Source organism: Lactuca virosa, chromosome 7, assembly GCF_052849685.1.
Source record: "Lactuca virosa cultivar CGN04683 chromosome 7, Lactuca_virosa_CGN04683_v6, whole genome shotgun sequence".
Lineage (NCBI taxonomy): Eukaryota > Viridiplantae > Streptophyta > Magnoliopsida > Asterales > Asteraceae > Lactuca > Lactuca virosa.
Genome location: NC_136432.1, coordinates 226199736 through 226217453, shown reverse-complemented (window position 1 = coordinate 226217453; position 17718 = coordinate 226199736). Strand labels below are relative to the sequence as shown.

General features: G+C 29.9%; 1 protein-coding gene across 1 annotated transcript; it reads right to left on the bottom strand.

The window, feature by feature from the left end:
- Window positions 1-8640: 8640 nt before the first annotated feature.
- Window positions 8641-16341, bottom strand: LOC145124701 (uncharacterized). Its single transcript, XM_079060144.1, has 14 exons — window positions 15974-16341; window positions 15094-15170; window positions 14826-14984; window positions 14253-14466; window positions 14078-14164; window positions 13849-13988; window positions 12914-12994; window positions 12238-12302; window positions 11968-12143; window positions 11029-11159; window positions 10845-10932; window positions 9507-9726; window positions 9302-9420; window positions 8641-9228 (listed from the first exon to the last, which is right to left on the bottom strand). The coding sequence occupies exons 1-14, from the start codon at window positions 16139-16141 to the stop codon at window positions 8854-8856; spliced, it is 2100 nt and encodes a 699-aa protein (XP_078916270.1). The 5' UTR covers window positions 16142-16341; the 3' UTR covers window positions 8641-8853.
- Between the last annotated feature and the right edge of the window lie 1377 nt (window positions 16342-17718).

The window sequence follows — 17718 nt, the reverse complement described above, 5'->3', positions numbered from 1 at the left end:
GGTGGTTTAATCTATTAATTAAACTATACTCTTAATTTAATTAAACTTAAACCATGTCTTTATGGAATTATTAACTCTTTTAATTAGACACTTTAATTAATTTAATGAAGTCCATAAAGTTTGAACTTTAACTTTTAAAATTCTTGGGTTTGGAATTAAAGTGTATATGAGGTTTGACTTTACAAATTCCAAAACTTGAGGACAAGTTTTGAACAAATCAAAAAACTTATAGTTTCCATAACTTATGAATTTTAAAGTGGTTTAATGGAAAAACCCTTCAAGTTCCATAACTTGTAGACAAGTTATGGAAGACTTTAAAAGCATTAAAAATGTGACTCTTCATTTTTTCATAACTTATGGAATTTTTATGGGTTTTAAAATTCATAAATGTGACTTTTCATGTAACTTGAGGACAAGTTACAAAAACACATATTATGAACAACTTCAAGATTAATTTGGATTGAAAACAACTATCTCATAATTTTTCCTATTAATCTAAACAAACTCATAAACATGAACATTCATAATCAACATTTTTCAAGCATCATATAAACATGTATAAAACTTGAAACTTTGATTATTATCCTTTATTTGGATGAGAATAAACATTATCATAGTATCAAAAAACAAATTTTATGAACAAAAACACTTTGCGGTAATGATTCTAATCCAAAACAGGCCAAAAAACTCGAAGATAAGCTGTCATGGGGTCCAACTCGTCGAGTGCATGAACCAACTCGACGAGTTGGATGAATTTTTTCATGGACTCGTTGAGTCCATCACTGGACTCGTCGAGTCTGCTGTCCCGACAGCAAAAAATTTTATTTTTTTCAGTTTTTTTTTTTTCAGCAACTTGCATCAAGTATAATTGAAAACAACCCATGGCTCTGACACCACTATTGGGTTTTGGTATACTACAACATCCTATGGTGCACATACAACCCTAAATACCTTGGATCTATGTTTTCACTAATTATACATGCAAATGGTTTCCAAGGTATTAATCTTACAACTAGCATGCATTTAACATAAAATTATAATATACTAGTTAGCATGACATACCTTTTGATGGAGCTTGAATTCTTGGTGTATTTGGCCTTAAAGAGCTTAGCCCCAATAGTGTGGAAGCCTCAAATGGAATCACAACACACCATGGACAAAGGATGAACTTGAGAGAGAATTCCATGCACACAAAAGACACCATGAACTCTAAAAAGATACAAGTGGCGATTTTGGGCAATGAAGTATCTATTTATATGTGGGATTTCTAGGGTCATGGATATAACCCAAATCCATACCCATGGGTTTTATGATCCATGGTTCATGTGGCCCAACTCTTTATGTATCCATACATAAACTTGGTCCAACATGGATCATAAGCCCAACACATATAAATATAACTAATTATCATAATTAGTCCCCATAGATTTAATTAGTCTCTTTCGACCACTAAATTAATTCCAAATTAATTCTTGATCACTACTAATTAAAACATATGATTTCATATTAATATATTATTACTTATAATATATTAATAAACCATAAATAACCTTCTCTCAAAAGTCCATCCTAACAAATTATCCTGATGATATGCAACCCAAATGGACCATGCTACTCTCGGGTCGAATACATACCAATAATAGTTATGGGCTTAGACACCTAATCCAACAGTTACGGCCTTCTTAGTTGGTAGGAGGTTTAAGATATTAGAGGCCATATCTAGAGTGTAACCCCATAAAGTCATTAAAAGCATAAGTCGAGTCATCATAGATCGAACTATGTCAAGTAGTATTCGATTCCTTTTCTCAGCAACACCATTCAGTTGTGGTGTTCTAGGAGGAGAAAATTGTGAAACAATTCCACAATCCTTTAGATGATTAATGAACTCAAGACTCAAGTATTCTCCACCCCTATCAGATCGAAGCATCTTGATCTTTTTGCCCGGTTGGTTTTCAACTTCCTTTTGGAACTCTTTTAACACTTCAAAAGTTTCTTATTTATGCTTCGTTAATTACACATAGCCAAATGTACTTCAATCATCAATAAAAGTCACAAAGTAACGTTCACCATGTCTAGTGGTGGATCTGAACGGTCCACCTACATCAGTGTGGATAAGTTCCAATATATCCTTACCTCGTTTATAGTTTCCTGTGAAAAGCAATTACGTCATTTTTCCAAGTAAACAAGACTCGCATACATCATTCAACTCTAAATCAAATGATTCCAATATCCCAACCTTTTGGAGCTTGACGATGTGTTTCTTGTTTATGTGTCCAAGTCAAAAATTCCATAAAAATGATTTGTTCAACACATTGAAATTTGAAGAGCCAACATTTAACATTAGATTATTAGTTTTGAACGCACAAACAACACTTTCATAAACACCTTTTCAAGGACGAGCTTTCAAAAATAAAACAACCATTTTTGTAAACCAAAATATCACCATTATTATTATCAAAACCATAACGGAAACCATCCTTAAACAAAGCGTGAAATGAAATTATATTTCTTGCCATATTTGGCGAATAGAAACAATTAACTAAACTAATGGAAACTTCATTATCCAATATAAGCTTGTATTCACCAATCTTAGTAATAGGTGCAGTTCCTCGGTTACCCGTGATTAAGTTCAACTCCCCATGCTTTAGTGTTATACTTTCCTTTAGTCCTTGCAAATCCGAGCAAATATGAGTACCATATCATGTATCAAGAACCCAAGAATTAGAAGTTGACATACTAGGAAGTTCAATCAGAATAGGCTTTTCTCTTAAGGCCTTGATTGGAAGGTCCAACCTTGGCCTTACCTTTACCATGAGAAATTTTTTTTTTCTTTTTTGCACTACCAAGCTTAATGGCCAATACAGAAGTAGTAGGGTTGGAGCTTTTGTTCTTGACCATACTTGCTTTGGCTATTTTTGACATCCCATGAAGCTCCATGAGGGTCTTGTCAAGATTTTTCATATTATAGTTCATGAAAAACTGATGATGTAAACTAGAATGTGAGTTCAAGATCATGTCAATGGTCAACTCCTTTGGAAACTCGACACCCAAGTTCCCTAATATGTGAATATACGACTTCATTTTCTGAATGTGCGTACAAAAACAATTCACATCTTGATGTTTGCATGCCATCAAGGATTTGACGAACTTGAATCTTTCTTGTAGAGCTTGCTCTTGGAACATTTCCTTGAGATGCTCATTATTTTCAAAAGCCCCATAGTTCTCAAATCTCTTTTGAAGCTCCGGTGATAAGGTGACAACATGATGCAAACAACTTTAGTAGATTCTTCATCATGCTTGTTGTAAGCAGCTAAATCTTCTGGTGAAGCGTTATCATCCACTTAAGGCAGATCCTCATCAAGGACATACTCATTTCCCTCGTACCTCAAGGCAAAACTTAGGTTATGAATCCAGTCTAAATAGTTCTAACTGGTGATTTTATCCTTATGAAGGATAGAGATAAGCGAGAATTTCGAGTTTGGAGTGGGGGGAGGATGAAGATTGTTCTCGTTCAACATTTATAAGATGAAAATAAATTTAGTTAGTTTGAATTTTTCCTTATAATGATTTCTAACCCTAAATGAATTATTAACAAGACTAATATTTCGCTTTGCGGTGTATGAAGGGATGTCGTAAACACACAACAAAGTTATTTTCGTAGTTAAAGAAACTTGCCAGTTTCAAACTTTTGAAACTCCTAGATAATTTGAGATTCATTGATGTTCAATGGCATGTTAATCTCGATTGTGCTCATCTCAAATTTAATGATGGTGATACCGTGAACCATTAAATAGATGGTGAATTAACCATGCAAAAATGTTTGATCATCGATATAAACTTATTCTCATATTGACATCTCATTTAGTCACACACACGCTCCATCAACAGAATAATTTCACAAGCGACTCATCATTTTAAAGTTATATTCTCGCAAATCATATGTCGGTTAACCACAAATGCTCCATAAGCAGAATATAACTAAAATATGTGTTTTAATGGGAAGCACATGACTCACGTTTTCTAATTGTATATAAAAATGGAATTTTGCTTTATTACTTGATTAATACTTTTAATCTTGAAATACAAAATCCGATTGAACCCTCTCGGTAACTCCACTCTCAATATACGAAAGGCGATGCGGGTGGTAAAAGCAAAGCATTTCAAACACTAACCTCATTAGGAATCAAAGAGACTTCCTTAAACCAGTATTAGATTTGGTGAGATATGATTTGATTTAACAACAATGTATTTTATTAACATGTGAGGACACATGTGGTATTAATATTTTACGAATAGTAAATAATACCATATAATAATATTAGACTTTTAAATTTATAATATTGTTTTTTCTAATTTAAGTCTCTTATTAATAAAGTTCAAGATAAACATTTAAATTTTAATTCTAGTTTAAATAAAATTCAAATTTAATTAATAAATATTCAAAGTTAATTTTAATTAACTAATATTCCAAATTAATTATCAAATTCGAATATTCAGAATTAAACAATTAACATAATGTCTTAAAATGGAAGCTTATCCCTAGATTTTCGAAATTAGTAAAAAACCCAAATCTGTAAATCCGGGCAAGCACGCCATGCCTACCGATTAACAAGTTTCTTTGTATTTTTCAAATTTTGCAAAGTTGATGATTAAAAGCATAAGTACACAACTCATATGTAGCGGTAAAATTAAAACTTGATATACCTAAGTGCACATACAACCTACAATCTAAGTTTTACTATTATTGCAATGTACTTCGAAAAACTAGAAAAGTAAAGATTACTTACCTCAGATCCACTTCCTTGTGACCTTGTGCGTGCGAGTTTGTTCCAATATGAAGGATCCAAAAGAGAACTCATCTAATGGAATATGACCCACAACACCAAAAAGCGGGATTATCTTTTTACTTTTGAAAAGTTGCGTCATTTTCAAAAAGTTTTGTTGTGATTTTGGTCCTTCTTCTATTAACTTTAACAGTTTGAGTGTTAATTTTTTTAAAATGACAATTTTACCCTTAATGACTCTTTCTGTAGTTTTATCATTTTACCATTTTATCATTTTACCAAACTACAAGGAACATTTTTGCATCCTTTCTTTTTAATTTTATTGAATTATTATATATTAACAAATATTATTTTTAATATATGATATTTATATTTTAATAAATATTATTTCATTGGATTATTAGCTTCTTTTAATTAATTTTTTTAATTACTTTTTTATCCGATTTTTTATTACAATTCTATATATTAATAAATATTATTTTTAATATATAATATTTGTATATTAATAAATATTATTTAACTGTGTTATTAATTTCTTTTAGTTAATTTATTTATTCGAAGTAGTTTTTTTATTGGATTATTATATATTAATAAACATTATTTTTTTAATATATAATATTTATATCCTAATAAATATTACATTTGATTATTAATATCTTTTAGTTAATTTTTTTAATCATTTTTTTGTATTAATTCATTTTTATTGGATTTTTACTTTTAGTTTACTATTTTCATTATACAATAATATTATTTTATCAGATTATTAATTTATTTTTAATGTATAATATTAATTCTTTTTAATTTTATTAGTTCTACCACAAAGTCATCGGAATACATAAAAGTGCCGCCTCTCATCATTGAAATCTTCGTGATCACCGCCAAACACCTTCATCGGAGGTCCAACGGAAACCCCACCAACCTATTCCAACCATCGTCGTCGGTAACCACCTGTGACAACATCTTCACAATCCGCCATAAACCTCCATGTCACACACAATTTAATTGTTGGTGATGACCAGATGATGGTGGTGGTGGTGGTGGTGATGGTGGTTTTGTCCATGTGGTTTCTTATTATAAGCTACCTGCAATAAAGGTATTTGGCGGTGATCCCGGCGATTTTCGATGACGAAACGCGGCAAATTTGCATATTCCGACGATTTTGTGGTGGAACTAATAAAATTAAAAAGAATTAATATTATACATTAAAATAAATTAATAATCCAATAAAATAATATTTATTATATGAAAAAATCTAATAAAAAAGAATTAATCCAAAATAAGAAATTAAAAAATTTTAACTAAAAGAAATTAATAATCTAGAAATGTCACATTTATTAGGATATAAATATTATATATTAAAAATAATATTTATTAATATATAATAATCTAATAAAAAAGAATTACTCGAAATTTAAAAAAATAACTAAAAGAAACTAATAATCCAATAAAATAATATTTATTAATATATAATAATCCGATAAAAAAGGAATTAAGAAAATTAATTAAAATTAATTAATAATCCAATAAAATAATATTTATTAATATATAAATATTATATATTAAAAACAATATTTATTAATATATAACAATTCAATAAAACTAAAAAGAAGATATGTAGAAATGGTCCTTGTAGTTTGGTAAAAAGACAACTGTAAAAATGGTCCATAAGAGTAAAATTTTCATTTAAAAAAAATTAACTGCCAAGTTATTAAAGTTAACGAAAATGAGACCAAAACCACAACAAAACTTGTTGAAAATGACTAAGGTGTTGTTTTTTTTGAAGCAAAAATTCATGAAGTTTGCGGACTACCTCTGCAACCCTTCTGCAGTAGAAGAGGTTGACCAAACGGTTGCAGACTGTAATAAGAAGCGTGTTTGTTTTTTTAACGTCTGCATGCTGCTGCAGATATTAAAAAATTAAAATAAACTGATTTTATAAACCGAAAATAGTTTTTTAATACCGAAAATTTAATAATGTATGACATTTCAGCAATAATTTATAATCTTTCAGCAAAAAATAATTATATTTCAACAAAAAAATAAAGATATTTTAACAAAAAATAATGATATTTCATCAAAAAATTATCATTATTCAATATAAAAAAATCAACAAGAATAAACAAAAAAAAACGAAAAAAATGAAATAAGATTTCAGCAACATATAATCAAGATTTCAACAAGAAAAAAAAAAGGTTGAAAGAGGTTGGAAGAGGCAATACAAATATTGCGCCAAACAGAACAGACGCAAAAGTTTTTTACTCCGAAGACTTCTAAAAAACAAACAGGTGCAAGATGAAAAGTGTTGCGCGTGTGCTGCGCCACGCAGCAATAAAAGATCTGAAGATGTTTTTTTATAAAAAAACAAACAGCACCTAAATCTGTAACTTTTCAAAGGTTTGGACCTTAGCCACATAAAATGAGAAACCATAGGGACCATGTTTGCAATTTTGCCTATTTATTCTTTTATTTTTTTGGAACAACAAATTATATTAAATTTAGGAAGCAACTATAAAGAAACCATTAGAACAAAATGAAAGCTAAAGGAGGATTATGAAGCAAGAACTTCAACCTAGCTTACTTTACTAAGAAAAAGAAAGAAAATTAAGTCATAACAAAATCAGCAGAGAAGACTAAGAGACGTGTGATTCTTTTGGAATGATCATCGCATTAGCCCTCTCACCACTATCGATCGAAGAACTTTATGAATCAAGTCTAAGTTTTTTCAACGGTAACAAAAAAAGTCTATTATAATAAATCTATTTTGATTTTTTCAAGCAGCCTTCTGATTACCGATTTCAATTTTCGTTTTTTTTTTTTTTTTTCTGATTTCAATTGATTTCACACATCCTTCAAAAAAATCGATCATGTAATCATGTTATTGTATTCGTGTTAATTTTATTTCAAACAGCCTTATCAATTTTGATTTCTAATTTATGATTCATGTTAATCTGATTTGTGTAAATTTTAAGATTTTGTCATTGTTCTTCACTTCTTTGATGTTAGTTTTTGATAAAAATAATAATAATAATAATAATAATAATAATAATAATAATTTATGTGTTTTTTTTTCTATTTTCTGTAGATAACTTGAAATCTCAACATCATAAATTTTGAGATTCATGAAGTTGAAGGTTGGAAACCATTCAAAAATCATTACAAATTACTAGAAAACAATTATGAAAACAATTTGACATCACAAGTTTACAACTAGGTGTTTTCGTTTTCTTTACTTGTTTTTTTCTCATTGATATTGTTTTATTAGTTTAAAATAATAACATGTTAGCCTAGAAAATATTTATATGGTAGTGAGAAAATGAAGAAAAAAAACAAAAAACCAAACAACTAATATTATTACAAAAACTATTTATGGATAAATTTATAACAAGAGCCTCATTATAAAAAAATATCATCCTTTACTATTATTTTTAATGTAAAGGCCTTATTTTTTAGTTGTCGATGATATTGTGATTTGTAACCTCTAGAGTAAGGTGGATTTCCAGTTGGGTTTAGGAAGTTATCGAAAAGTGATAACCATTTTTCCAAGCCATGGACCATGAGCCGATTAATAGTATTGACAAATAGTCAAATATCACGAATGAGTGTTGATGAGTTGAAGTCATCCCTCAGTAGTTGTACATATTTTCTAGAGTTTGATGTATTCCATTTCTTAAGGTTATTATTTTACATGCATAGATTATTCCACTTCTTAAGGTTATTATTTCTAGAGTTCGATTAATAGTATTGACAGATTGTTCCATTTCATTGCATACATGTATGTATATGATACGAAAAATCTATGTATCTCACAAGGCAGTTTTGTCTCACATGCTATAAGTAATACGAGATATACATGAGATAGTGTAATGAGTTTAATTAAGTAATTAATTATACCTAATTGCATCATAATTAGTTGTATACATGGGTTTTGTACGTATTAAGAAACATACATTCTACTTTTTTTAATATTACATATCACAATTCTTGTGTTTTTGTCCTCCTATGCTAACTCTGTTCCCATCAAATATATCTTAAAAAAAAAACAAAAAAAAATGTTTCTATCGAAGAAAATTTACAGGGTATTATCATCTTGTGGGGGTTTTTTCAACCTCTCAAAAATGTCATCTAATGTATCAGAAGAGCCTTGTGATCCTTGTGTTTCTTGATATTGTTGTAAAGGTGTGAATTTTTTAGCTTCCATTTTAGCCTTAAAGTTTTGGAAATTTGACTTCATTGACACCCACGTGGAGGCTATTTTGGATGATTGTCCACTTTCCATACTATGACTTTCGTTTATGTTAATAGAAGAGATGGAAGGAGATTCTTTTTTGGACGAATTTGCCCTTGATGATTCGTATTTTCTAGTGATGTTGTCACGAATGTTTGTTGTAGATACTTCTCGATGGTTATTACCATTGTTGATTAAAGTGGTTGTCGCCCTTGAATCCTAAAAAAATAGCAAAAAAGTTAAAAGGGGAAATATAATTATAATATTTATCAGGGGTATAGAGGTCATTTACAGTGGTATCGTTTCCATTTCCAGATTCAACATCTGTATTTGTATTTGTGCCATTGAAATGTCGTGCAAGGGGAATAACGAGTTCACCGACTTTATGTCCTTTCTCAAGCGAAGAGCGTTCTACAAGGGATTTTCAAAAATATTTATGTATAAAAATAAAAATAAGGAGGGGTATTTTGGGAAGAATGGTAAAATTAAAAATTTACCTTTTTGGAGGATCATTAATCCGGAAGGATCAAATCCATCAAGGTCATCAGCTTCGGATTCATTTTTTAATCGGAATATATTCCAATTGCCAAAATAACTCATAACTCGATCGAAAAAATTAGTTGCTATTAATATGGTATATACAACCATAATAAGTGGATAGATTTTATTGAAATTTTCCCCAAAAAAAGGCACTGCATCATCGATTTTCCCCATTCTCTGTTACATGTAAAATACATATACACCTCAGCAATAAGATAATGTTTGAAATAACAAAAGAGATTTTTTTTTTTTTTAATATCAACTTTTTGGATTTTGATGGGCGTTTATTATGTTTTATTTTTTAGAGTTAATCTAAAAAAGACTTATATTTTGTGTTTTTCCGGATTAAATTAAACCTCAAATTTATTTTTTCCTAGAAAAAAACCTTGTATTTTTTTTTTCATTTTTTACGGAAAACCCTCAACTTTATATTTTTTTTCTTAAAAAAACTCTCAACCTTCTAAATGCTTCCAAATAAACCCTCTAACTTTTTAGTTTTTTTTTCAAAAAAACCCTCATATTTTACAATTATTTTTGGGAAAAAAATGGTTTTATGCAAAAAAGTCCCATTATTTTGGGAAGTTTTTTGATATAGTACTGAATGTTCTTTTTAACAGAAAATTTTCATTAATTTGGAAAAATCACATAATCTGTCATTTGATGTTAAAATTAAAAAAAAAAAGACTTTTTCGTTAATTTGGGCAAAATGTTAAATAATCGGGACTTTTTTGTTCAAAAAAAAACTATTAGGACTTTTCTATGTAAAACCCTCAACTTTGTATTTTGTTTCCAAAAAAAAAAACTCTCAACCTTCTAAATGCTTCCAAATAAACCCTCTTATCTTTTTTAGTTTTTCTCGAAAAAAACACTCGTATTTTACAATTTGTTTTGGAAAAAAACCAACCAAAAGGGCCAGATTGGAAAAAAAATGAAAAAGTACAAGGCCTTCTTTTTCAGGCAAAAAATAAATTTGAGGTTTAATTTAATCCGGAAAAAACACAAAATACAAGACTTTTTTTAGATCAACCCAATTTTTTATATTTATAAATAAAAGTTAATTAATTATATAATTAAAAGGGTTATTGTCGTAAATGGGTTTTTAACTATATGTGTTTTTACAAAATACCATGAAGTAATGAACACTTTATTTTGTTCACAAAAGATTATTAAAATAATGGTATTTTGTGAACACAAAGTTACATTTGTGAAAAAATAAATAAATAAATAAAAGAGTCTATTTTAACTTTTGCATGAATTAACATTAACATAAAAGATAATAAAGATGAAAGTCATACACGTTCAAAGAGAGTGGTGGCATCACGTGGAAGATGAATAAGATTTAGAAAGTTGTAAGAAATTGGAGGTGCATAACGTGCCACCTGTCTGATAAGAGATTTTATATCAGAATTATAATTATTTTATTTATAATTTTATATCATGTAACGAATAATTAAATGCTAAAAATAGTAAAATACTTACGAGCATATCATTAGAAGACTGACTGAACTTGTTTGACTTGGAGTAAGCGAGTAGAAAGTCAACATTCCAATTTTGAATAAAGAATAATACGTGCAAACACACATATACATTAGAGGAATGAAACCCACAACCTGAAAATGAATATAAATATTTAAAAAAAAAAAAAAAAAAAAAAAAAAAAAAAAAAAAACTCTTTTTCAATGAAGAAATTAAAGGGCTAAATGAAAAAATAGCAATGTACTATCATTTTTTCTTACAACAGCATTGTACTCAAATTATTCCTTATTAGGGCATTTTACTATAAAAGTATTTAACATGTTGATTTCAAATAGTAAAATATGCAAAATGGTCCCTGTGGTATGTCGAAAATTGCCACTTTGGTCCAAAAAGGTTTGGACTTGCACTAGTGGTCCAAAACTTTTATTTTGTTGCGAGTTTAGTCCAATTTGTTTTGAGTGTTTACATGAATGTGTATGTGTTTTAAATGGGGAGAGGGTGGGTATTTTCTTTTTCCTTTTTTTTATGTCTGTAATAAAAGAATTGAAAAAAGAAAATACAAAGGGCAAAATCGTCATTTAAAAAAATTCAAAGCAAATTGGACCACTGGTGCTAGTCCAAACCTGTTTGGACCAAAGTGGCACTTTTCAACATACCACAGGGACCATTTTTGCAATTTTGTATTTAAATTATGATGATATGACACTATAATTGTACAAGAGGTAGCCAGTTACTAATTGTTATAATGAGTAAATTTAAAAGTAAAATGCGCTAATGAGGAATAATTTGAAAGTACAATGTAATAATGAAAAAATAGAAAGTACATTGGTAGTTAACTTGTTATTGCATTTAATCTTAAATTAAAATGCATGATAATAAAGTATTTTAAGAAATGTTATTTAAAATAATTGAAAAAAGAGGTGAGATGTTATGTTATGTTACCTGGACAAGGACTTCATTTGTTTCAACAGAATTAATCAAAATGGAAAAAAGAGAAAAATCGACTCCACTGGGGAGAATAGTGGCTTCTGCTAGAAGAATTGCAACTGTTAAACAGCCCAAAATGATAGCTGAAATCTTTTTCAGTTGCTTTCTTAATATACACCTCCATATTAATTCTGAAAATTTACAAAATGAAGACACATTTTTTATAAAGTTTGATAAAAATAAAAATTTATGGAAAAATGGTGTTTTGTGAAGTTGAAAAATTACCGATAGTATCAAGAATTGATCCTAGTTTCCCAGATCGCTTTGGTCTGAAGCTTGAAATATATTTCCTGCAAGTTGAACAAACCCAAAAAAAAAATATAGATTGTAAGCATGCTGTATGGAGGGGGTAAAATAGTCATTTTCTAAAAAGTCGCAGATTGGGAAAAGTAAAATTATTAAGTGTTGATTCTTTTTTTTAAATTAATCGGGAGCAGACACACGGATAAAATAAAGTCATTTTTTTAGCAGTTCTCAAATAAACAGTCGTTTTTTATTCAGCTGAAGGGCAAAATGGTCATTTACCATTATTTAGACGGTTCACTTGCTATAAAAAAAAATATTTGTTCATACGACACTTGCTCTAGACAGGCAAACCAAATGGAAGGGTGGAATAGTCATTTTCTAGAAGGTTACGGATTGACAAAAATTAAAAAATAATTATTATTATTATTATTATTTTTTTACTTAATGGGGACAGGTCACAGGACAAAAGGGTAAATACTAAATAGTCACTTTTTATTCAGCAGATAGAAGGGCAAAATAAAGTCATTTTTTATAACAGTTCTTAAATAAACAGTCATTCTTTATCGACAGAAGGGTAAAATGGTCATTTTTACTGTCGTTAGGACGGATCATTCATTCAATAAAAAAATAAATAATAAATAAACAGGGCACAAACCATCCAGTAGAATCACGGTGCTCATAATTCTTAATAGTGTCCTCCAACTCAAGAGCTTCAGTCACAAAATTCATATATTCACTAATCAAAAAAAAAAAAAAAACCATAAATGGTTAAAAGCAGAACTATAATATAAAATTTACGGATAATTACACGGTGGGTCCCATTTAATAAATTGACAACTTTTTTTGACATTAGGGTTAATCTCATTAAAGACCTTATATTTTGTGTTTTTTTTCCGGATTAAACCTAATCTTTATTTTTTTTAATGAAAAAGACCTTATATTTTTTCATTTTTTCCGAAAAAAAAAACTCAACCTTCTAAATGTTTCCAAATAAATCCTCAACTTTTTTGGTTTTTCCTGAAAAAAAAACCCTCACATTTTACAACTTTTTTTAGAGAAAAATGACTAAAAGGGCCAGTTTGGAAAAAACTAAAATATGCAATGTCTTTTTCATGAAAAAAAAAATGAAGTTGAGGTTTAATCCAGAAAAAACACAAAATATAAGGTCTTTTATGAGATTAACTCTTTTGACCTTATAACAAAATAACCAGATATTTCGCACAATGGGTCGATTCCAGAACTCCAAAAATTGTAAAATTATTTTTACTGAAAAAAAAAAGGCTGCAAGAAACTGACAAAAAGCTTTAATAAAAAAATTGCTAATCGACATCATCATTTAACAAAATAGTAACAGTGAAATAATTTTTCCCTCAAAATTCTTTTTTTTTTTAAGGTTTTTGGTGGTGGGACCATTTATATATCAATTTGCAAACTTCATACTTGTTTTTTTAAAAGGTAAAAAAGGTGACCACTTTGTTAAATAGAACATATCATTTTGGTTATTTTTGTGATTATCCTTAAATTTAATAGATGACCTATAAAATAACTGGTAATAAAAAAAGGTTCAATTTAATAAAATAAATCATCTACCTTTTATAACGCAAGTATTCACCCTGTGCTATTCTAAGTTGTCTTCTTAATGTTGCCATTGATTTTTCATCTGTGTCATATTCCATATCATTCTCTCCTAATCTTCCTCCTTGAGGTTTGAAAGAAGGATCTTCTGTAAGCTGAAATATCAATATTTTCCTTGTTATCTGAAAATTAAAATGTAAAATAAACAAGTTTGAAATAACATAAAATTTGATAATTTTTTTACCATATGAATCAACATTTTATCGATGATATCCATGTAGGGTCTTAAGGGATCACGCTTTGACATTTGCTTCGATGTTGCTTGAGCAACCTGACAAGGGGCAAAATAGTCATTTTACATGGCAAAATAGTCATCTTAATAAAAAACTTAATCTAAAGAAAAGAAAAAGGAAACTTACAACAATAGCATTTGAAAGATCTTGATGAGCATCATCAAGTTTTACAGCCATTCTAGCAACTTTATGGGAAAGAACCTTTTGGCGAGTGTTATAGTCTGAATTTACCCAAATACCCTTTGGAATTTCACTTAAACCAAAGCCAAGTAGAAATGCACCAGTAACAAGTCCAAATGTATTTGAACATGCCATTGCAAAACCAAGTATACCACCACCCCTGAAAATCATTCAAAATGAGTAAATTACATTTTTGGTCCCTGAGTATAACTAATTTTTTCATTTTTGGTCCCAAAACGTTCACTTGAAAATTGAAATTTTGGTCCTTATTTGAGGTTCTTGCAACCTTTTTGGTCCATGTCCCAAGTAAAATGACCATTTTTGGTCCTTGAATGTAACTGATTTTGCAAATTTGGTCCCAAACCAAAAACGTTACAAAAAACCTCAAATAAGAACCAAAAATTGCAAGAGAAAACATTTTGGGATCAAAAATGAAAAAATTAGTTATACTCAGGGACTAAATATGTAAATTACTCAAGATTCTATATATATATATAAGTAAGAGTAATAGAAACAAACCAGTTTTTATGCAAAAGAATAAGCAGTGTAAGTCCAAAAAGTGCTACAACACCAAGAATAAGGTAAAATACTAAATTCACATGTATACTTGTCTTTAATCTTTCAGTAACTGTGAAATCACCAGCATCTTCATAACCCTGAAGGATAGGCACCACAGCCCTGTTTAGAGAAATTGTGCAACATAAATATGGCTTCATATTTACATCTCATAACATTTGTAAAAAGTAAAAATAGATAAATATTGACTGAAATCATAGTAAAAGCATACCAAGTAAGTAAAAAAGTACTCCAATATGACCAGCTCCAGAAGAAAGAAATCCCACCCTTGTCATGATCAATCATAGCCTATGAGAAATTTAAAAAAATAATAATAATAAGGAATGTGTTTAAAGTTTAAACAATTGGAATCATGTTATTGACTTATGTATATATCTGCCTCAATGTTTAGGTATTCAAGCAAATGAAGAGAACATAAGATTAGGGTATTGTTGTTTTTCTTGTTGTTGATATGTTTATTACAACAATCCTCAAGGCTTAACTCCAATTCCACAGCTTAAATGTCAAAATGTTACTCCAGTCACTTAGTTATATGTAGATTTCATCCAAGTGCTGGAATAAAGTGAAATGTTGATTCTAATAGAGATCTCCATCATTTGAGTACACCATTAGCAAAGTTAAAGATTTGTTTGAATCCTTATATTTTACTTCAGATGAACCTTAGAACAAACTTAATATCCATCATTCATGCTCTCTTAATAGGCTAAAGTATACTGTATACATACTACTTTTCAACTTCAAGTTGGGCATGGATGATGGATCTTGAACTCTTCAAGTAAAAAAAGCCATAATAAGTACTACAATTGAATTGTGTTGTTCTAATTTGACGTTTTCTGATCTATTCGCAAAACAAAGTAACAAACTACATAAATCGTTCACCAATTTCGAACTTGGGAGGAACTAAGTCGATGTAAAAAAAAGGGGCAAATTCGAGCTTAATCACGCGCCGGTTTCCTAAAATGAGGATCAACTAGGGTTTAATTTTGCGATCCAACCAAAATTGTAAACGGATTTTGCAATGATCATTTCGCTCAAGCACTTGTAATCTAGCATCACATATACAAAAATAAGAATCAAAGAAATTGACTTACAGTCCAAATGTCGGCGGGGACGAGGATGATGAAGGAGAGAGAGCAAAACCAGGTGTAGCCGACGGTGAATAGGATGTGACGAGGGACGTCAGGTCCGGCGAAGTACCTTAGGGTGAACATCACCATCCCCATCGTCAAAGGCAGCGAGATCAGATAGAACACCCACATGATTCTTCTTCTGCTTCTTGAATTTTTAGACAAGATCTTTACAAATACATTGAAGAAGAAGAAGAAGAAGAAGAAGAATTAAGAATTCGCTTGGAATAGAATGGAGATTTGGTCAAGCGTATAGGGGAACCTCTGTTACGAATGCTTTTCCTTAATGTTTCCACACCAACTTATTTTTTCATTTCCTGAGTCATCTTCTTTTTATTTCCACTTTCACACGCTTTTTCAAAGATATCGCCATGATCTAGCTTTGTTTATTTATTTATCGAATTTAATAGCTAAAAGTTTATTAGAGAAAAACTTTAAATTTGGTCTTTAGAGAAAAACTTCAAATTTGGTCCATGTGTTACCCGATTTTTATGTTGGTCTTTTTAAAAAAAAATTGTAAATTTCATATACCTTTGGTTGTGATTAGGAAATTGAAAAAATTATTTTGCCGTTTTCATTTTTTCCTATTTATTAATATCTATTATTAAATAAAATTCAAATGACCAACCTCCACCCCCATCCTACTTTACACAACCTTTTTTCCATCTTAAGGTTTGTATAGTATATACCTTCTCACATTTATCTTTATCTTTCTCCATTCCCCTTCTATCTAACCTAAAATATATGTTCATCTCCATTGGACTACCCAAATCTATGTTCATCTCCATTGGACTACCACCGCACCTCCACGGCTACACCTACACCATCATTGTTGATGTATTTAGAGTAATTCCCAAACCACTACCTGAACACCTCCAGAATGTTCTGACCATTCAACTATTGAATTATTAACATTCAGTCCTTGTACTTTTAATCAGCATAAATAATTTCATATTAATTGTAACACATGTATTCCAGATTGGTTAAGCTTACTTTTATTGAGGACCAATGATGAATTTTTGGAAGAAACTCTGTGCCACGACGTGGTGCAAGGATGCCCATGGCGTGGCAATGATTAGAAGGATTGTGTGTTTTGTTTAGACCACCATGGCGTGGCAGCTGTTCTGGCCCAAGCTCACGATTCTTTTAGGGTTCCCTTCGTATTTAAACCCCCTCTAAGACATTTCTAGGATTCATTTATAGCCTCCAACGCTCTTTTTCCTCAAAAAAAACCCTAACCCTAATTCCATTAGTGATTTGTGGCCTTTTGGAGCATTTGATAGTTTGGAAAAAGAAAAGAAGAAGGATAAGAAAGGTGCTCTATTTGTGGATCTTGCAAGGAAACAACACCGTCAACATCTTACATTGTTTTTGTACCTTTGTAAGTGTCAAAGGCTCAAACTTTATGGCTTGAAGTGGTTAGATCTAGGGTATTGTCCCATGTTTTTCATGTTTGAGCAAGTTTAAAAGGAAGGAACACATAAAGTTGACAACTTATGATTATCCTGAGTCCCATAAGAAACATATGTTATAAATCTAGATTTTGGTTGGAGATCTTGTCATTTGCATGAGTTTTGGTCATTTTAGCTCCTTTGACCTAAAATGGGTTCTAGACATGTATTGGACATGCATGTCTATAAAGCTTTCATCTTTAGCATAGATCTGGTATTAGAAACCCTTTCTGGGATGGTTAGGTTAAGGACTTTGCA

Excerpts from the sequence above, each read along its gene's own strand:
- LOC145124701 (XM_079060144.1), bottom strand. The coding sequence starts at position 16,141 with ATGTGGGTGTTCTATCTGATCTCGCTGCCTTTGACGATGGGGATGGTG. Across the intron at positions 13,989-14,077 it reads ATAAAATGTTGATTCATATG|CTTACAGAAGATCCTTCTTT; the intron begins GTAAAAAAATTA and ends TTGATATTTCAG. Across the intron at positions 10,933-11,028 it reads AGTCTTCTAATGATATGCTC|ACAGGTGGCACGTTATGCAC; the intron begins GTAAGTATTTTA and ends ATCTCTTATCAG.